The sequence below is a fragment of the Apostichopus japonicus genome, chromosome 1, assembly GCF_037975245.1.
Source record: "Apostichopus japonicus isolate 1M-3 chromosome 1, ASM3797524v1, whole genome shotgun sequence".
Classification (NCBI taxonomy): Eukaryota; Metazoa; Echinodermata; class Holothuroidea; order Aspidochirotida; family Stichopodidae; genus Apostichopus; species Apostichopus japonicus.
This window is the reverse complement of record NC_092561.1, coordinates 13,309,154-13,326,263: the sequence shown is the minus strand read 5'-3', so window position 1 is coordinate 13,326,263 and position 17,110 is coordinate 13,309,154. Positions and strand designations below refer to the sequence as shown.

General features: G+C 33.7%; 1 protein-coding gene and 1 pseudogene across 2 annotated transcripts; one reads left to right on the top strand and one right to left on the bottom strand.

The window, feature by feature from the left end:
* Positions 1-410: 410 nt before the first annotated feature.
* LOC139972416 (U2 spliceosomal RNA) lies at positions 411-487 on the top strand (annotated as a pseudogene).
* A 1,881-nt stretch (positions 488-2,368) lies between these two features.
* Positions 2,369-16,709, bottom strand: LOC139967945 (uncharacterized). Of its 2 annotated transcripts, XM_071972182.1 has the most exons (19): positions 16,642-16,699; positions 16,051-16,113; positions 15,585-15,647; positions 14,373-14,690; positions 13,495-14,148; positions 12,739-13,071; positions 11,233-11,367; positions 10,971-11,032; positions 10,797-10,851; positions 8,905-10,382; positions 8,413-8,612; positions 8,172-8,248; positions 7,537-7,619; positions 7,338-7,361; positions 6,583-6,642; positions 6,274-6,327; positions 5,506-5,562; positions 5,048-5,093; positions 2,369-4,513 (listed from the first exon to the last, which is right to left on the bottom strand). In XM_071972182.1, the coding sequence occupies exons 1-19, from the start codon at positions 16,661-16,663 to the stop codon at positions 4,392-4,394; spliced, it is 3,906 nt and encodes a 1,301-aa protein (XP_071828283.1). In that variant the 5' UTR covers positions 16,664-16,699; the 3' UTR covers positions 2,369-4,391. The 2 variants fall into 2 exon arrangements, with proteins under 2 accessions (XP_071828283.1, XP_071828292.1); XM_071972191.1 differs by lacking the exon at positions 16,051-16,113 and having other exon boundaries at positions 16,642-16,709.
* Between the last annotated feature and the right edge of the window lie 401 nt (positions 16,710-17,110).

Genomic DNA, 17,110 nt, shown 5'->3' with positions numbered 1-17,110 from the left:
ACTAATCATCCTAGTAGCCCTCTTCTGGACCTTTTCAAGTACTTCCGTATCCTTAGCAAAGTAAGGGTTCCAAGCCTGCACAGCTTACTCCAGATGATGCCTAACCAACTGCTTATAAAGCCTAACTACGATGTCCTCTTTCAGAAAACTGAAGTTCCTCTTGATCATACCTAAAACCCTATTACCTCTTTTATTTTATTTATGTGAAGAATTAACGTTGTGTATACGTATGATGATCGATGCGATATAGTGGCGACATAAACACACTCCTCCTGCTTATATAATAAAAGATTTTCGTTATAATTTCTTTTTCATAACGGCTTCAAGTTATGTATGACGATCAACGCGATAGTAATGTGGAGACACATACACACACTCTGATTAATGTTATTTGCTTTATTGTTTCATTTATCGCTTCTCGGCCTTTTGGCTAAGATCAAGTGTAGTATCTGTTCCCTTTCGAGGGGAATGGTGATGCACACCTGACGATGATCACACAGTCGCAGTCCCGATGCAAGGGGACTGGGGTTAAGAACGGATCAGTCGTTCGGTAGTTTGGTTTTCGTGTCCAGGTTCTTTCCTGGGCGCATTTTTCTTACAAAGTATTTATCTGAAGACTTAACGTTGTGTACGTATTATTTTTGCTTTCGTTATTGTTTCAATTATCTGATTTTATTTCTTGATGGTGTTATTTTATTCCAATCATACTATAAGTGCAACACGTTAAGTCTTCAGATCAGTGAAAACAAGACAAGTGTGTGCTACTTTGCCCCCACTACACACACGCTACACACACCCAATACACACTACACACTGCACACTACACTCTACACCCTTCACACACACGACACACTACGCACTGCACATTACACATACAGGACACATCGCTGATCCTACAACGTACATAAGCGTCTTTAAATAAATGAACAATAAATACCATATAATGAAGAAGTGAATGTGAATGCAACCCACGTTGAATCTTCAGGTAATTGAAGCAATAAAGAAGAGAAAAACAGGATGTGAATATGCCTCTATAGTACTATTGCGTTGATCATGGTACATAACTTGAAACCATCAGGTAATTAAAACAAAGAAAATAGAAAAATTAGCAGTGGATGTGTTTATGTCTCCAAAGTATTATCGCATTAATCATCGTTTTGATTTATTTTAGAATTTTCATTTTCTCAACACTTCAAGGTGTTTAGGTATGGTGTACTGTTGTGTCACTTGGACTAAGCAAGTTGTCCAACGGTTAATAACAAATTTAGCGAAATCGCCCTTTGTAATGTTGTCATCAGTTTTTGTTTCATTCTTGCATATATATATATATATATATATATATATATATATATATATATATATATATATATATATATATATATATATATATATATATATATATATATATATATATATATATATATATATATATATATATATATATATATATATATATATATATAAATATATATATATATATATATATATATATATACATATATATACATATATATATATATATATATATATATATACATATATATACATATATATACACACATGCGGGGTGGGGGGCCCGGGTTCGGGTCCCGGTGGAGGCTGAGGGTTTTTTCACTGTTCTTGATTTTCCAACTCATTACGATTTTCATATATATATATATATATATATATATATATATATATATATATATATATATATATGTATATATATATATATATATATATATATTTATATATATATATATATATATATATATATATATATATATATATATATATATATATATATATATATATATATATATATATATATATATATAAAACCCTTAGTCCCTTCATCTTAATTGATTGAAAAAGTGTAATTTTAATTTCCTTGTTTTTGCTCACATTCAGAGGACGTTAGTTTCAACACTGGGTGATACAAATGAGCATGTTAATGCCTACAAAATACAACATGCAGCTCCCTTTCTTATTAAGCTCTTGATTGATTATGTTACGCAACAATTTTCAGGAGCAACGGCATAATAAAAAGGAGTATCTATTTATTTGTATCCCTCTTTCAAAGGCCAAATATCTTTACTATTGCCTTGTTTAAGTTAATAAGAAAGTAATATTAAGAGAGACGCTGAACGGTTAGAACTACCCATTGCGCGCAATTGCATGGTTTGAGAGGATAGGCTCCATTAGTCTTTACCGTGGATAGGCTCCATTAGTCTTAGACGTATTGATAAAAAAAAAAAACCCTATTTCGAAGTTAATCAGTAAGCGTCTATCCCAATTCAGAAAAAGAACGATGAAAGCTAAAGGGTACTGAAAAAATAATGCAACAATACGTAAGACTGAAATAAAAACAGAGACGACTGGGTAGTACATATATAATTGTATCAACTACTAAACTGGACATTGGGATCAAAACCTATTGAATGGCGAACATAGATACTAAATACTGAGTGAGTAACACAGGACTAACTGTTTAGGTACATAAAAGTGAAAGGTTTAACTAAACTAACGCTTGAAGAAATGAGAAAGAAAAACAGTAAATATTTATATATACAAAGACAATCATGAACAGCCAGCATTTCAAAATTATACCAAAATAGCATCTACAAATGTAAACTTTACAGTATGTTATATAAAGTTGGAACAAGGTAATTCATCAAAGCGAAGTCAAGCGAAACAGTAACGAGAAATTTGAAAGGTTCATATTTTGTTTTTATCTTCTTTTGTTTGAGGATTCGTAATCATTTTGTTGGGGACTCATAGAACAAAGTATTAGTTTCCGAATGTTCAAGTTAACGAAATATTTTAATATGTGGCACATTCTCCTGAATTCTTTCAGTTCATAAATTAGTCTTTGGTAACAGCGGTGAAAGGAAACATTCCCAGAACCGCAAAAGTGCAGCAAGAGACAGTAAATGGTTTCTAAAGTTAAGGGGAGGGGAAACATCCATCCGTAGTTTCATTTGGTAGAGGGGTGGGGTGAAAACATTCGATGATTTTTTTTTGCTAACGTATTTAGTTCGTTAGACAAATATTTCGACTTTACAGTCCGTGGTTATGAAACTTGTTGATTACACAGTAATGGGTGAATATGAATCCAGGATGATATGGCACTACTGCACTAGGTCTGTGTTTGTTTGATATGAAAAATGCTACCAATGAGGATATTCGGTTTGTCTTCCTTTCTTTACTTGACCAACAGAAGACTTACCTATGAAGCGGTAATGAAACCACGAAGACAAAACTGGTTTACCATTCTCCTTGATCATGACGCAAGCATTTAAATACATTGGTTTAGCAAACTGCGAAAATGTGATAAAAATAGCAAATATATTTTTCTTTACACAAAACAACATTCCCGTTTTCAAGCCGATCTTTAGAGTAAACAACCTTTGGACATCGTCTTGTTTAATGTGCCAATTTTGATTACTAACTAGATAAATGAATATTTAACTTTACTGAAATACGGCTTTGTAAAACCAAGCAAGTACTTAAGAGAACAATAAAACAGCGTATAATATTGCTATTCATACACACGTGTAAGTTATTGACTAAAGTTCAATTGGGTTTGCTTGACACCGGTACCAATCCCCACACAGCCTTAGTTGAACTGCATTTAATTTCACACACCCTTTATGAGTCCATATGGACAGATTACGCCTACGTTCGTTGCACATATATTACAGTTAAAGAGGTTCCATAAATGTTTCATGCGAACGATTTGTTCAAGTTGAAACAATATTCTTTCTTTTATATTGCTGGCATGAATTTAAATGTGTTTCATAAATGTAAATTAGTAGCCTGTTAATGGCACAAGACATGTACGTATACTATATCAACAACAGTTGTACTTAGACCACTAACCGATCCTGAAATAAGAGTTATGACCTTTCTTTAAATTCTTTAAAATTTGATAATGTAAATACGGGTTTATCTACGTGTTGTCACTGAAGATACTACAGGATGACACTTCTACAGCAAATGAATTTCACAGTAGACATTGAAAGATGTATTTTTTTTTTTTTACAATGTGAAACAATAAATTCTATCGATTTCGATTTGCTTTTCAAAGAAGAAGAATAAATATTGACTAAAACTTACTGCTAAGACAGATCGTTTAAAACCATGTGCTAAATTACATTGGCGAGGTGTATAAGAACCAGCACATATTTATATATATAGACAATGCTATAAAGAATGTTTGTCCCAATCGAAAGCTCCTATCCTTTTGGTTTAATTTTCATATTTTTCTATATGTTTGAACGGACTTATTACTATGTACTGTCAACGTTCAAGTAGCGTAGAATAAATTAACCTATTGACTTCTCTATGAAAAATGTATTAACTTGTTCATTCTGCTAGATGAAACTACCCGTCACGATTCATTGTCTTTAAACATTGATGTTTTGATTATCTGTTGGTATAGTTTCAGCGTTGTCTTGGGAGTATTCCATCGCTCTTTGCAACGAGTAGAACCACTGATACCAAAAGAATTTCGCGTGTACGACATCAACTATCATGAGGATATAACAAATGAGATGTAGGGTCAGTATGCGAATAATTGTCGTTATTTTCTTAAGTTAGTTCAAAGGAGGTTTCCTTCAGTTTGGTATATTTTTGGAAAAAAAATCTTACAAAATATCATTCATTTGTTCTTAACAACAACTTACACCTTGGTTAAAAAAATCACTCCGTCACACTACAATTACAATGCAAATGTCACGTAACACAATAAAATGTGATAACTAAAGTAGTTATTGGACGAATGAGATTAAAGCACAGACTAATTATTTCCTGACTTGAGCTAAAGAATTCCAGACATTGTGAGAAACTTTATTATAATATATATCATATAAACGGATGTGAAATTAAAAACAAAATAATTAATTCCATGTATTAAGAATAATTAATTGTTCTAGTTTTATCAATTATGGTGATTACATTCCAGTACTTATCGATAGATAAGGTAAAAAGATCTAACTGGCGACATAATAAATATTTGATGGAAATTACGTGTTGTTGATTAACTGTTTGAAAACTAGCTTACCACCCATTTCTTCGAAGGTTGTTTCATTGGCAGCTGCTCCACATTTCTAGAATGAAGATGCAAAGGGAATGAAAATAATTTGATACACATTCGCTTATCGACTAAACTCAGCGCATGAGAAGAAATGTTAATATTGCATTGAGGTATTTTCTGAAGTGTTTAGCATATATTTAGAAGGGAAGTGTCTCGAACTGACATAATTTACCCCACCCCCCCCAAAAAAAAGAAAGAGATGTAGCCGTGAGCAAAATTTAAGCATCAGATAAATAATACTGCAGATAGCCAGATTTTATAATTGGATGATTTTATTGAACGAAATAATAATCATTCTACGAAGTGAGTACTACTGGTGAATAATAACTATTTTTTTGTCTATTACATGTTATCGAGATACGTTACATGTACATTCTTATCTCGTTTCCGTTTCTCCTAAGAAGTTGTTATTTACGGACACTTACCTCCTGAGTATCTGACGGTCCCTCTTGCGTGAGCGTTGTTACTATATTTTTCTTTATCTATAATCGAATAATACGTATTGAACGCCAAATGCAATGTAAATGTGTAACATTTCTAATATCAACTGATAACTAGCTTATCACGGTTACTGTTACGTACATGTGCAGTACACGGAGTAAAATGTGTGTGTGGTCAGACATTAATTTTAGAGAGTAAACACTATATATATACACTACAACACGTAGATGCAATTACAGGTCTAGGTTACTTGTCCCGTCTCACCCGATACACACAGAGAACACAGTTACTACTGTAACTTTTAAAGTTTTGTACCAAATGTAAAAGCTGGATCGTTCTATAAATCGGTAGCATGTGCTATTAGGTTAACAGTTAGAACTAAGGATACGTGTAATCCCAACACATCCAGTTTGATGCATTTGTTGGAATTACACATATCCTCAGTTCTTACTGTTAACATAATAGCACATGCTACCGAATTATCAGATTTGTCAGCACAATTCAGTTTCTACTGTGGTACAAAACTTTATGATTTACAGTAGTTACTGTAATCTCTGTGTGAACCGGTTGCCCATCTATTCCGTCCCTCAACACCCTCCACCTGTTACTAACCTATATTTGAGTATGTGTGGTAAGATAACTGTTCTCAAAGCAGCTGCATAAAAGTATTCAATCAAAAGACCTCATCCACATCAGCCAGGTAATTTAAACACCCTCCTTGCTTGCAACTCCGTTGTAACTTAATAAAATACCTTATTAATTTTAGCCAAAGAGCCACTCGTCTCATAGCTTCCGTCAACATAAAACTGTAAGCAAACAAATAATATATGCAGTGGTCGCACGATAAAATTGTAAATGATTTTAAGCATGCTAAATAGGTCATCATTGCATGAGAGTGCAACAACAATTTCATTCATGTAATGAAATTTTCATATGGTAAATATTCCCGAAAGGATGAAAACAATTGATTCATAAAAACGCTACAACTTGTGTTGCATGAAATCAAACAATTGGAAACACTAATTATCAACCAAATTTTTAGAGAAAAATAATGTACGTACATTTTCGACTTCTTCCAAGATTTCTTGAAATTCTCGCATGACATAGTTAGCTGCTACTTTCTGTACAGGAAAATCCATACCATTCATTTTAACATACTGGACGTGTATCAAAGCGACAATTGAAAGTTTGCATTACTGTTGCCCAATTTCATTCTGAACAAACTGACACTTTTTATGAAGACAAAATGACGATAATACCAATTATTATGCATGTTTGTCATGTTAATGTTTCCCGATTAATCGTACACAATACATGCTAGAATAAGTGCACGTACCATATACAATTTTTCGTCTAATGCAAAGAATATACAGGCGAATGATAAGGGCTTTGTACAATGCACATTCAACAATTTACAGAGAAATCAAGTTATATCATTTACACATACCTCACAATATATTCAAACGAAATTCATTTAGCAAGATAGAGCAATGCATATTTACCTTTAGGCATGACTGTTTTCAATATATTATCAAAATATTCATTAAATATTAGTTATTAAACTGTAAAAGTGGTAGCATGCTATTTGTGTCTGATAATAATGGTTCACGTACTTTATCTATTTTAAGCAAATCGTACATTTTTTCGATGACGCTTATTTAACAGGAATACTTGACCGATAGTTGAGAACGCCAATAGAATTAAAAATACGTAATGCGGCATAATTCCTGAAAGCAAAGAATGTATATCACGTTTAAGGTAATATCTCTTTGCTTTTTTAAATTGATATCTATCCTACCCTTACTGTAAAACTCACCGACTGACAAACTTGATCAAATGCCTAGGAGAGAAAAGTAAAAGAAAGGTCCATAACAGCATATAAAAGCAAGAACAAGAAATAATGAATTAATTGTATTATATTCATAGCCAAAAACACTGATGTGACGTAAATCATAAGCGTTCTCGAATACATGGCCCACTGACCATTGCAATAACGTAAAAGTAAACTAAGTTACCATCCACTGGCATGTATTCACAGAAGGGCAACTGGTCATCATTTCGTCACTGCCATTTGAAGATTCAACACTTTGCCACATAACTGAAAGCCAATAAGAGTAAATTCATAATCAATTATCACAAAACCTAATATAAAATAACCATTCATTTAACATAAAATAATCACATGTTATTGTGACATTTTAAGTAATCCGGCTAGTAAAACTGCAAATATAAATAACGCTGTAACATATACAACCATTTGTCTAAAACAAGGGTCGAAAACATACTTAATAAACATTTTCAATATTGCAACACCACTTGCTTCTTGGGTGACTCGACCAATCTTGTAGGAAATTACAGTCACTTATCAAAGTTACATAATTGATTTTCCGCATGTAAGATACTTTATACTAACAGTTTTGCCGTAATCAAGGGACATTATTCCTTTCAACGTAAGATAATTTCTCAAGTCCTGGTCCATGATGCATTTAAATCAGTAATTTGTTATTGATATCCTAATAATGAATTATGTTAAGTGTATGTATATTATGTCTTAATTTCAGTGTATGTTGATATTTGAATAGTAGTTGTTTACACACTGTTATACACTTAAAAAACCTTCCAGTTAATTAAATAACAAAAGACGTCTCACCGGACATCTGCGTTTGCAATTGCAATTTTTGAATACAATCATCTGTCATCGCTTCAGGACGACTCCGGCTGATGACACTGAAAGAGCATAATAACATTAACAATGAAATAATTTAAGACATAGAATAATAAAAAATAAAAAAACTTGATAGAGATTTGTTCTCATGTTTCGTTACATGCATGTACGTTACTAACCATGGGAAATACCAACACTTCCAGAAAAAAAAAGTAGGCCTACTTACATTGCTGTCTTGACACTATTGGTCTTTTCCAAAAGCGTTAGTAAACCAGTATCACATGAATTCCATTTACCAGCTCTGTCGTCGATAAAATACTTAGTCACATACTTTGGCAGCGGAAACGATGAACCACAAACCAGGGTTACTTTTTCGTCTTGAATTTCCTTGAGAGCATTCCTCATAGCTATGTAAGGGATGTTTATCTGTGTGAAGAAAAAAGTACAAATGATGTCGAAACACAAACGACGCTTTCAATTTGCATAATCGATGACATGACGAGAAAGGGAAGTAAACTATTTGTTATAACATATATTGTTGTAAACAGAAAGTGTCGCTATCACAATTTCATTTTGAGACGAATATCTGCAGAGTATATTATTAATTCTTTCTATAATACTTTGTGTAAAGCTGTAATAAGCAAATATCGATTCTTTTGTCTATTGTGTTTGTTCATTTGCCTCTATTTATTGATACAGCATGAAATAATACCATTACCTTCTCTTCAGTTGCTTTCTCAATAACATCAATCTTTCCTTTGGTAACGACGACTGAATCATTTTGCTTAAACACAATTCCATGAAGCTTCGTGAAAATGTTCTTTATTTCCTTTACACTGGACGTTAAATCCGCTTCGTAGCAACACGAAAACAGGTAATCTTCAATTGGCAGAGTGGAATTGTCTTCTTTGAGAGATATGAGATGATCAATAACTATATTGAGATGGTCTTTCTTTAATCCACAGATAAAAACTAACATCTGGGAATCCTTTGACAAGTTAATACCTTTCAAAACTTCTTTCAGTTCAGTCTCATCGGCACTGTATGCAAGATAATAAGCTGCGACAAATTGTTGATAAATCGCGTGGATGAATTTGACATTGTTGTTGTCATCGTTTTTGTGAGAATGATCATCTTCAGTCGTGGAATTATCAATTTGAAATTTAGTTTCAACAATTATCCCCATTCTTTCAAAATGATTGAAAGATTCTACCCTTACTTTCTGTACAAAATCTTTCCTTGACCATACGCTTTGATTTGATACTATCCCATCATAAGCTAACTTTGTAAACTCCTTAAAGAAGCGTAGATTCAAAGTTTTAGTTTCTTTAAGATATTTGAATTTAATCCGAAACCAATCTTCGAAAAATACAGTAAGTTTCTCGAATCGTAGTGTGTTATTGCTGATAAAGGTGGTGGCTATCATGCGTAGGAATAACGGTATGTGACAGAGGTCATTTATATAGCTATTTTGCTTAATTTTTTCTTCAAAGTGCCTTCTTTTACTATCATCGTCTTGAAAGATATACTCCAAATACTCTCCTGTTTGTTCTTCCGTAAACCTTTCAATGGTCACAACTGGAGGGTTTTTGGAATATATATTTTCGTGAGCTTTGTGTTGTACGGCAGTTAAAGTAATTACCTTTGCTTTCGGTAATATTTCCGATTCCAAGATTTTGTCAACAAAACTTTCTTTAATTTTCAAATTCTTTTTCCTCTCTTGGTACTCATGATAATGATCAAGAATAAAGACACAATTTTCTTCATTTTGCAAGATTTCTTGCACATCCTCAAATTTAAGGCCACACTCTTCATAGAGAAGCTGTTTCCAAATGGAATGGAAAATAGTCGCTTTATAATCAACACCTTTCAGTGATATCAAGATGAAAATGTCTACATCATTAAGAGGCGAACTTTTTTCATTCCGACACCAGTCTTTGGCCATTTTTAAAGCTAGCAAAGTCTTCCCGTAACCCGTTCCTCCTTTGATTACAATTCGTTTCTTGTGACCTAAAAATGAGTCAGTGTTGAAAAATTCATAATAGCTTTTTAATGGTTTGGGAGTTGGTTCTATGACATCACCTGGGTGTTTTCGTGCTTGTATGTAGGATAAAGTCGGTAGAATGTATATCCCGTCGTAATCGAACCTACTCTCGTAAGAACTTTTCAGCAAGGAAATGAATTTATCCTTTTTTCCTGTAAAAAAAGAGAATCAGAATTGATCTTTATATCCCACTTAACATTCACGAAAATGTGGAAAGTAAATTTTAATTACAGGGAAACGTTAACATTAATATATTTCAAAGTGACTGGAATGGATGATTCTATTCTGCATAATGCTATAACAATGAATATAGCCTGAGTTTATCAAAGTATATAGTATCTACACAAGAAGGATGATGTTCAGGAATAGGTGATATGAAGGCCATTGCGACGTAAGAGCATGGCCAAAATGAAGCACAATGGGTTAACATATTTCGCATTTTTCCATATCTCATCTATGTAAAATAATTTGAACATTCAAGATCCATCTCGTTGAGACTCCAATTGAAATAGCTCTAAATTATATCATTATCTTGAGACGGATTACGTGTTACGGTGGTTTCTCACCTGTGTTGCTCGATGAGGTCGTGTTCGTCCCTGTTATTCCACTTATTCCTTTGCCCTGAAAAATCAATGAAAACATAAATAGTTACATCCATGAAATGAACAAGAAAGATAACTACAGAGAAAACAGTTATCTCGGTATGTCAACCTAAGAGCAAACTGAAGCTTATTTCGTACCTCTAATAGAGGATGTCCCGTTTCAGTGGTAAGAGATCCCCTCTTCCTCTTTTGTTGTTTACCTTTAAGAAAGTATGAAATCTTTCGTAAAGACTGGTTATACTCAATGATATTATGGTATACTAAAACATCATATAGTAAAATACATTGGGATAATGTATGGTTAAATTTTAGAGGGCACTTGTTTGAATCCCATTCTATAAATAAATGTGTTTAATCTTTTCCATGTTATACTAAAAGGTTAAGAACACTTAAAATTTACCCAGTCGGCGGAAGCAGCCCCAAACTATGAAGCCCGTCAGAATACAACAAAACACAGCCAAGATAACTACCGGAATTATCCAAGATTTTGAGTGTGGTACCACATCAGATGCGAAATTTGTACAGTTATCAGAACCTGTTGAGATTAGGAAACATCAAGAAAATAAGTTCCAAATGTGTACCCCCCAATCGAGTAGACAACTGGTGCCTAGTGGCTGTGATCTGCACAGACACTCGATACTCATAGCTGGTACAGAAACTACTGGTATCACGTGTAACACGTACCGTTTAACGAACACAAAGTAGTAATAACTGAGCGGCACGGTTGTGAGATTTGAACAGTAGTTGGTGTACCAATCATTGAGTGTGAGTTCATTAATACGCGATTCTAAAAAAAAGTCGTATCTAGTATTTTTATACTATAAGTGTAGTCCTATGGATACACCCGATCTTGGCCTTTCTTCGTTCTTGGCATGACGAATTGGAGTAATTCAAAGAGAGGTGTGAGTTTGAATCAAGCGGTACCGTAGCTCCTTTACTTCATCTCGTATGCATTCTCATCTTCATAGACTCCTTGTCCAGTCGCGCAGTTCTTTGTTTTACATGGGAACAAGTTAACAGTTTTGCAGTTGTTACAGTGCCACCTGTAAAACATGTCACCGTGTTACGAACACAAAGTAGTAATTACTAATGTACGGTTGTGGCACATGAACAGTAATTTCTCTACCATCTATGAGTATCGGCTGGCACAGAACGTTTTTTTAAACAAAAAGGAGTCATACATTGTTGCATATGATCTATGCACACATTCGTATTTAGTTTACTACACATTGTTTTCTTTGATTGGAGTCACCTCGTGCTACTACAGACACATATATGGATAGTTTAACCGCCTTTATACAACACCTAATTGTATTATGGTCATTTGATTGGTCAATTGCTCGTTGATCACATGCAAAATCCGCTCTATTCCACTATATGATATAGAACCATGGGTTATACTTTTTTGTAAGCACTTTTTTCAATGGTAAGAGAGCAGAGAAACCTGTCGGTTCAAAACAATCTGTTGCATTTTACCCATCGTAAAATAATACGTTGTATTGCCTCGTTGAATTGCCTCGTTGAATGGAACATTATATCTCATGAAATATATGCACTATTGCACTCATAACCATTCATTATTTGTATAATATTAAATGTTGTAATATGTACACATAGCCTTTGCTTGTGTTTGGGAATTAATTTTCAAAACGACTTCTTTACATTGTATACTTCATTTGCTGTACCACTAGCTGCTTCCAATAGACCTTCCGTGAGTCTTCAACGGACTCAATAGGGCTAGTTTTTATATCACTTATATTACAATCGTTGGTTCTGGACATTTTACAGGGGGAAGGGGAAAAGGTAAAACACAGGTTGAATTCGTTTTTATGTAGGTATGATAACAAAACTTTTAGCACATCTACTTGTATATCTGTCGCTAAATCCACATTGTAATATTGCTTACCTTTAACAATGGTAATGGTTACCGTTGATTGAAATATCGCAGCAGCCTGACCAAATGCGTGACATGTCACTTGAAGTCGGGCTCCACATTCGATATAATCCTCTATAACATACTCCACTTCTGTAAGAACATCAAAGAGTCCCATTTTGTCTTGAGAGGTAGATTTTGCTGGGGAAAAGCGCACCCCACTATTTTCATCTGTAGACCACTTAACGGATATGAGAGGACGTACCCCTGACGTTGCACAAGTAAGAGTTCCTCGATCTTTCTCAATAATGCATTGGTGAATCGTTGTACATTGTTTAACTATTAAGTACGGCGGTGATGGTGGAACTGCAGAATACAATACACAAATATTATGATAACGCAATGTTTACAAATTTACCTTTTTAGTACTTTCTACACGCTTAGCTTCGGAGATGCATGTATTGACCCAACACATGACATGAAAGACTACGGTGTGTTTAAATAGCAACAAAAGTTAAAACACAGGTAACAATTCCAATGTTTTCTCTTTACCAAGGCGGGAGTCAGTTTTTCGTGACACTTGTAGTGAACAATCTATATATAGAGCTGTAGGCAACATGGCCATTCACTCGTTTACCGTAATAGTGAAAGGCTATTGGAAATAGCCACGCACTACTACCCAATCAACTACCTATGCTCATAAATTATTAGTGATACAATTTCATTGAACTTCATTATCTTTTAAATTTTGTTGTACAATAAGCTGAAACAAAGGAAAAAAATACTTACTCATAACTATTACTTCAATTAAAGACACTTTATTTTGGAAACCATTACTGCCAACAAAGGTATATAGTCCTTCATGCTTTAAGGCCACTCTTTGCACAGTTAGGCTACCGTCCTTGTCTAACAAAAATACGTTTACCCCATCTCTGATTAACTTCTCGCTTCCAAAAGCTGCATAGGCAATCACGTCGGAACTTTTGTGATTTCCTTTCTTCCAAAGCAACATATCCATTTCTGCCCTTTCAAATGGAGATGGCAGAGTAATCGGACCATTGAGTTCACCATAAATTAAGGTAGGCTCATTTAAATAGAAATCTTTAGTTGGTGATAAATCCACAAGGGCTCTTGTGTCTGATTTCCATCCAGTTATGCCATAGTTTGCTTTGCATACTACGGATGCTAACACAGACTGTTCTCTTTGTAAAGCGTTTGTTTTGGTAGTTACACTATATGTTATGTTATTTACGTCTACTTCTATGGTTTTAGTAGAATCTAGGACATCTTCTCCTCTATCTCTTGTGATGACCCAAGTGAGTTTCGGAGCTGGTCTCATGCCATTGAGGTCACAACGTAGTGCTCCGCTTGTGTTATAGTGTACTAAACATGGATCGGCAAAAGTACAACCGCCTATGAGTGGATGTTGCTCGGTAGGTGGGACTGCAGGAAATAAAAATGAGCGCAGTTTTGATTTCAAATTCCTACGATAATGGCATTAAGTGATATTGTTGACATAAACACCCACCCCACTAATACATTACAAGGTTTTCTAAATGATCTAAATTATGACATCACCAGATCTAAATTAATGTACAAATGCTCCATGTAAAGACTAAATGAGAAGTAAGTATCGGTATATAATTAATTCGGGCGTCATCGCATACCTATCAATAGCAAGGAAACCACGAATATTCGTCCGATGTCATCGTTGTCGATGCATAAAGCTTTGAAGAGTTTCTCGTGCTTTAATCTGACAGTATTAATAACAAGAGTCCCGTTCTTAAGAACATCAAATTCTCCTCTTTCATAGCCGTCGCCAGTCTTCACAGAATTAGCGTAGCTCAAAAATGGATTCGCGTCTTCATTGCTGACGTCATCGTACCAATAGACCGCACGAAACGCAGATGGAAATGTACATCTAATGTATCCCTCACTATTTTGTTCAGCATACTGAGGAGAGAAACACCCAATCCACTCCCGACCTTTGTAAAAGAATGGGAAACAGGTTATGTCTCATGCATTTTTCATTTTCATTGCTTTTTATCATAGTTTGAGGTCTTGTAGGTAAAACATAACCCGTTAATTACTAATAAGATATTTTCTAGTACGGACCGCAAATAAACAAACAAAAAAGAACAACTAAAGGAAACAAATTCCGAGATGGGTAACAACCAACTACCATCTCGTACCTTCCTTTGCTATGAAAACAATGTTGACCTGTAGAGATTACTTTCATTTTATTTCTCATTTGGGCAATACTTTGTGGTGCCATACATGGAAAACATAAAAGTTTTAAAAGTTTGTGAAAACAAGCCGTCAAAACATTTTTTTCGGACTAGTTGTCACATAGATTTTATTACAATTTATTATTTATCATTTGTTCCCGCAAACTCTCAGGGTTTAAATCTCCACAATGTTCTTCGTAATTTGAACACGATTGTTTCATGACTCAAAAATTGTTAGCCCATCACAATGTTTTCTCATTCCTGTTTATGAGAACAAAAGTGGATGTATGAACAGGTTAAATCGGATAAGCAAACTTCAGGCACAAATATACAAATGACAGGAATCGAATTATTATTATTGGTGTACATAACATTATGTTTGATATAAATTAACAATCTAGTACATTGATTTGATCTAAGTCTCACTTACTACAATGCGATTAGGTATTCAATATGCAGCTTATTTCGAGCAACATATCATATAAACCATAATGATGAAGGCACAACGTTGATTACCATCTCACTTTTTCCTGATACAATTGCAATGAAATTCTCTTCTATCTAATTCTGGTTTATTGATTGCTCTGTTTGTAAATAATCGCCCTCGCTTTCCAAAATACAAGTGTTCATAAATTCACGACTAGCACCTACCGTTCACATAACATACATGCATCACCACTGAAACAAGTAGTATCCTGAGTACGGCCATAACACCTACAAATTGGACGAAAATTAGGCGGTGTATTATGCTCTTTCAGTAATGTACATAAAAGACAGTGAAACAGTTAGAATCATATCACAATACATAAATTGTGCCTTTAAATTATATATATATATATATATATATATATATATGTATATATATGTATATATATATATATATATATATATATATATATATATATATATAAACATGTATGTATATATGTATATTTATATATGTTTATATATGTTAATATATATATATATATATATAAACATGTATGTCTATATGTATATTTATATATGTTTATATATGTTTATATATACATATATATATATATATATATAAAGAAAATTTAATTTCTTCTAATGTGTTTTAAAGAATGATTTAAGTTATAGAGCTAGTCAAACTAACCTTGTTGTGAAAACAAAACCATTATCAAGAAGGCTTCTGCTCTGTGATATGATTTCAATACGACTGTAACAAAGGGGTATACGAATATACATGATAGCATACTATTATAACAGATCTCTACGTACTTTGGACCTCACTGTTTGTTCTACTTGGCACGTAGCCGTTACAGAAAACTGCGATACGTGCTTGTTATCACGTAAGATTGCCTACGTCAGTTTAAGGCGTTGCTATAAGTGTTATATCAAACTGACGCTATGTATAAAGACCGTGTAAACAAAGCTGCTGCCAGGGGAGCACAAAGATTAAATATAATCCACATACCTGATAAAAATTGAAAGAGTCGGCGCCTTTATCCACATCCCTTTTAATTGCCTTGGAATTCAGAAAAGTATTGTTATAGGTTAAGTAGCCGTTTCTGTGCCCCCCCCCCCAATACACCCAATATATGTATATATATATATATATATTTATATATATATATATATATATATATATATATATATATATATATATATATATAAACTTACCCTTTATAGTAATGTAATATAAAGAATTGTTTAAGTTATCATTTGTAGAGCTAGTCAAACTAACCTTGTTGTGAAAACGAAACCATTATCAAGAAGGCTTCTGCTCTGTAATATGATTTCAATACGACTGTAACAAAGGGGTATACGAATATACATGATAGCATACTATTATAACAGATCTCTACGTACTTTGGACCTCACTGTTTGTTCTACTTGGCACGTAGCCGTTACAGAAAACTGCGATACGTGCTTGTTATCACGTAAGATTGCCTACGTCAGTTTAAGGCGTTGCTATAAGTGTAATATCAAACTGACGCTGTGTATAAAGACCGTGTAAACAAAGCTGCTGCCAGGGGAGCACAAAGATTAAATATAATCCACATACCTGATAAAAATTGAAAGAGTCGGCGCCTTTATCCGCATCTCCTCTTAATTTGCCTTGGAATTCAGAAAAGTAAAGTTATAGGTATAATAGCCGTTTCTGTGCCCCCAATTAATACACCCAATATATATAAATATAAATATAAATATAT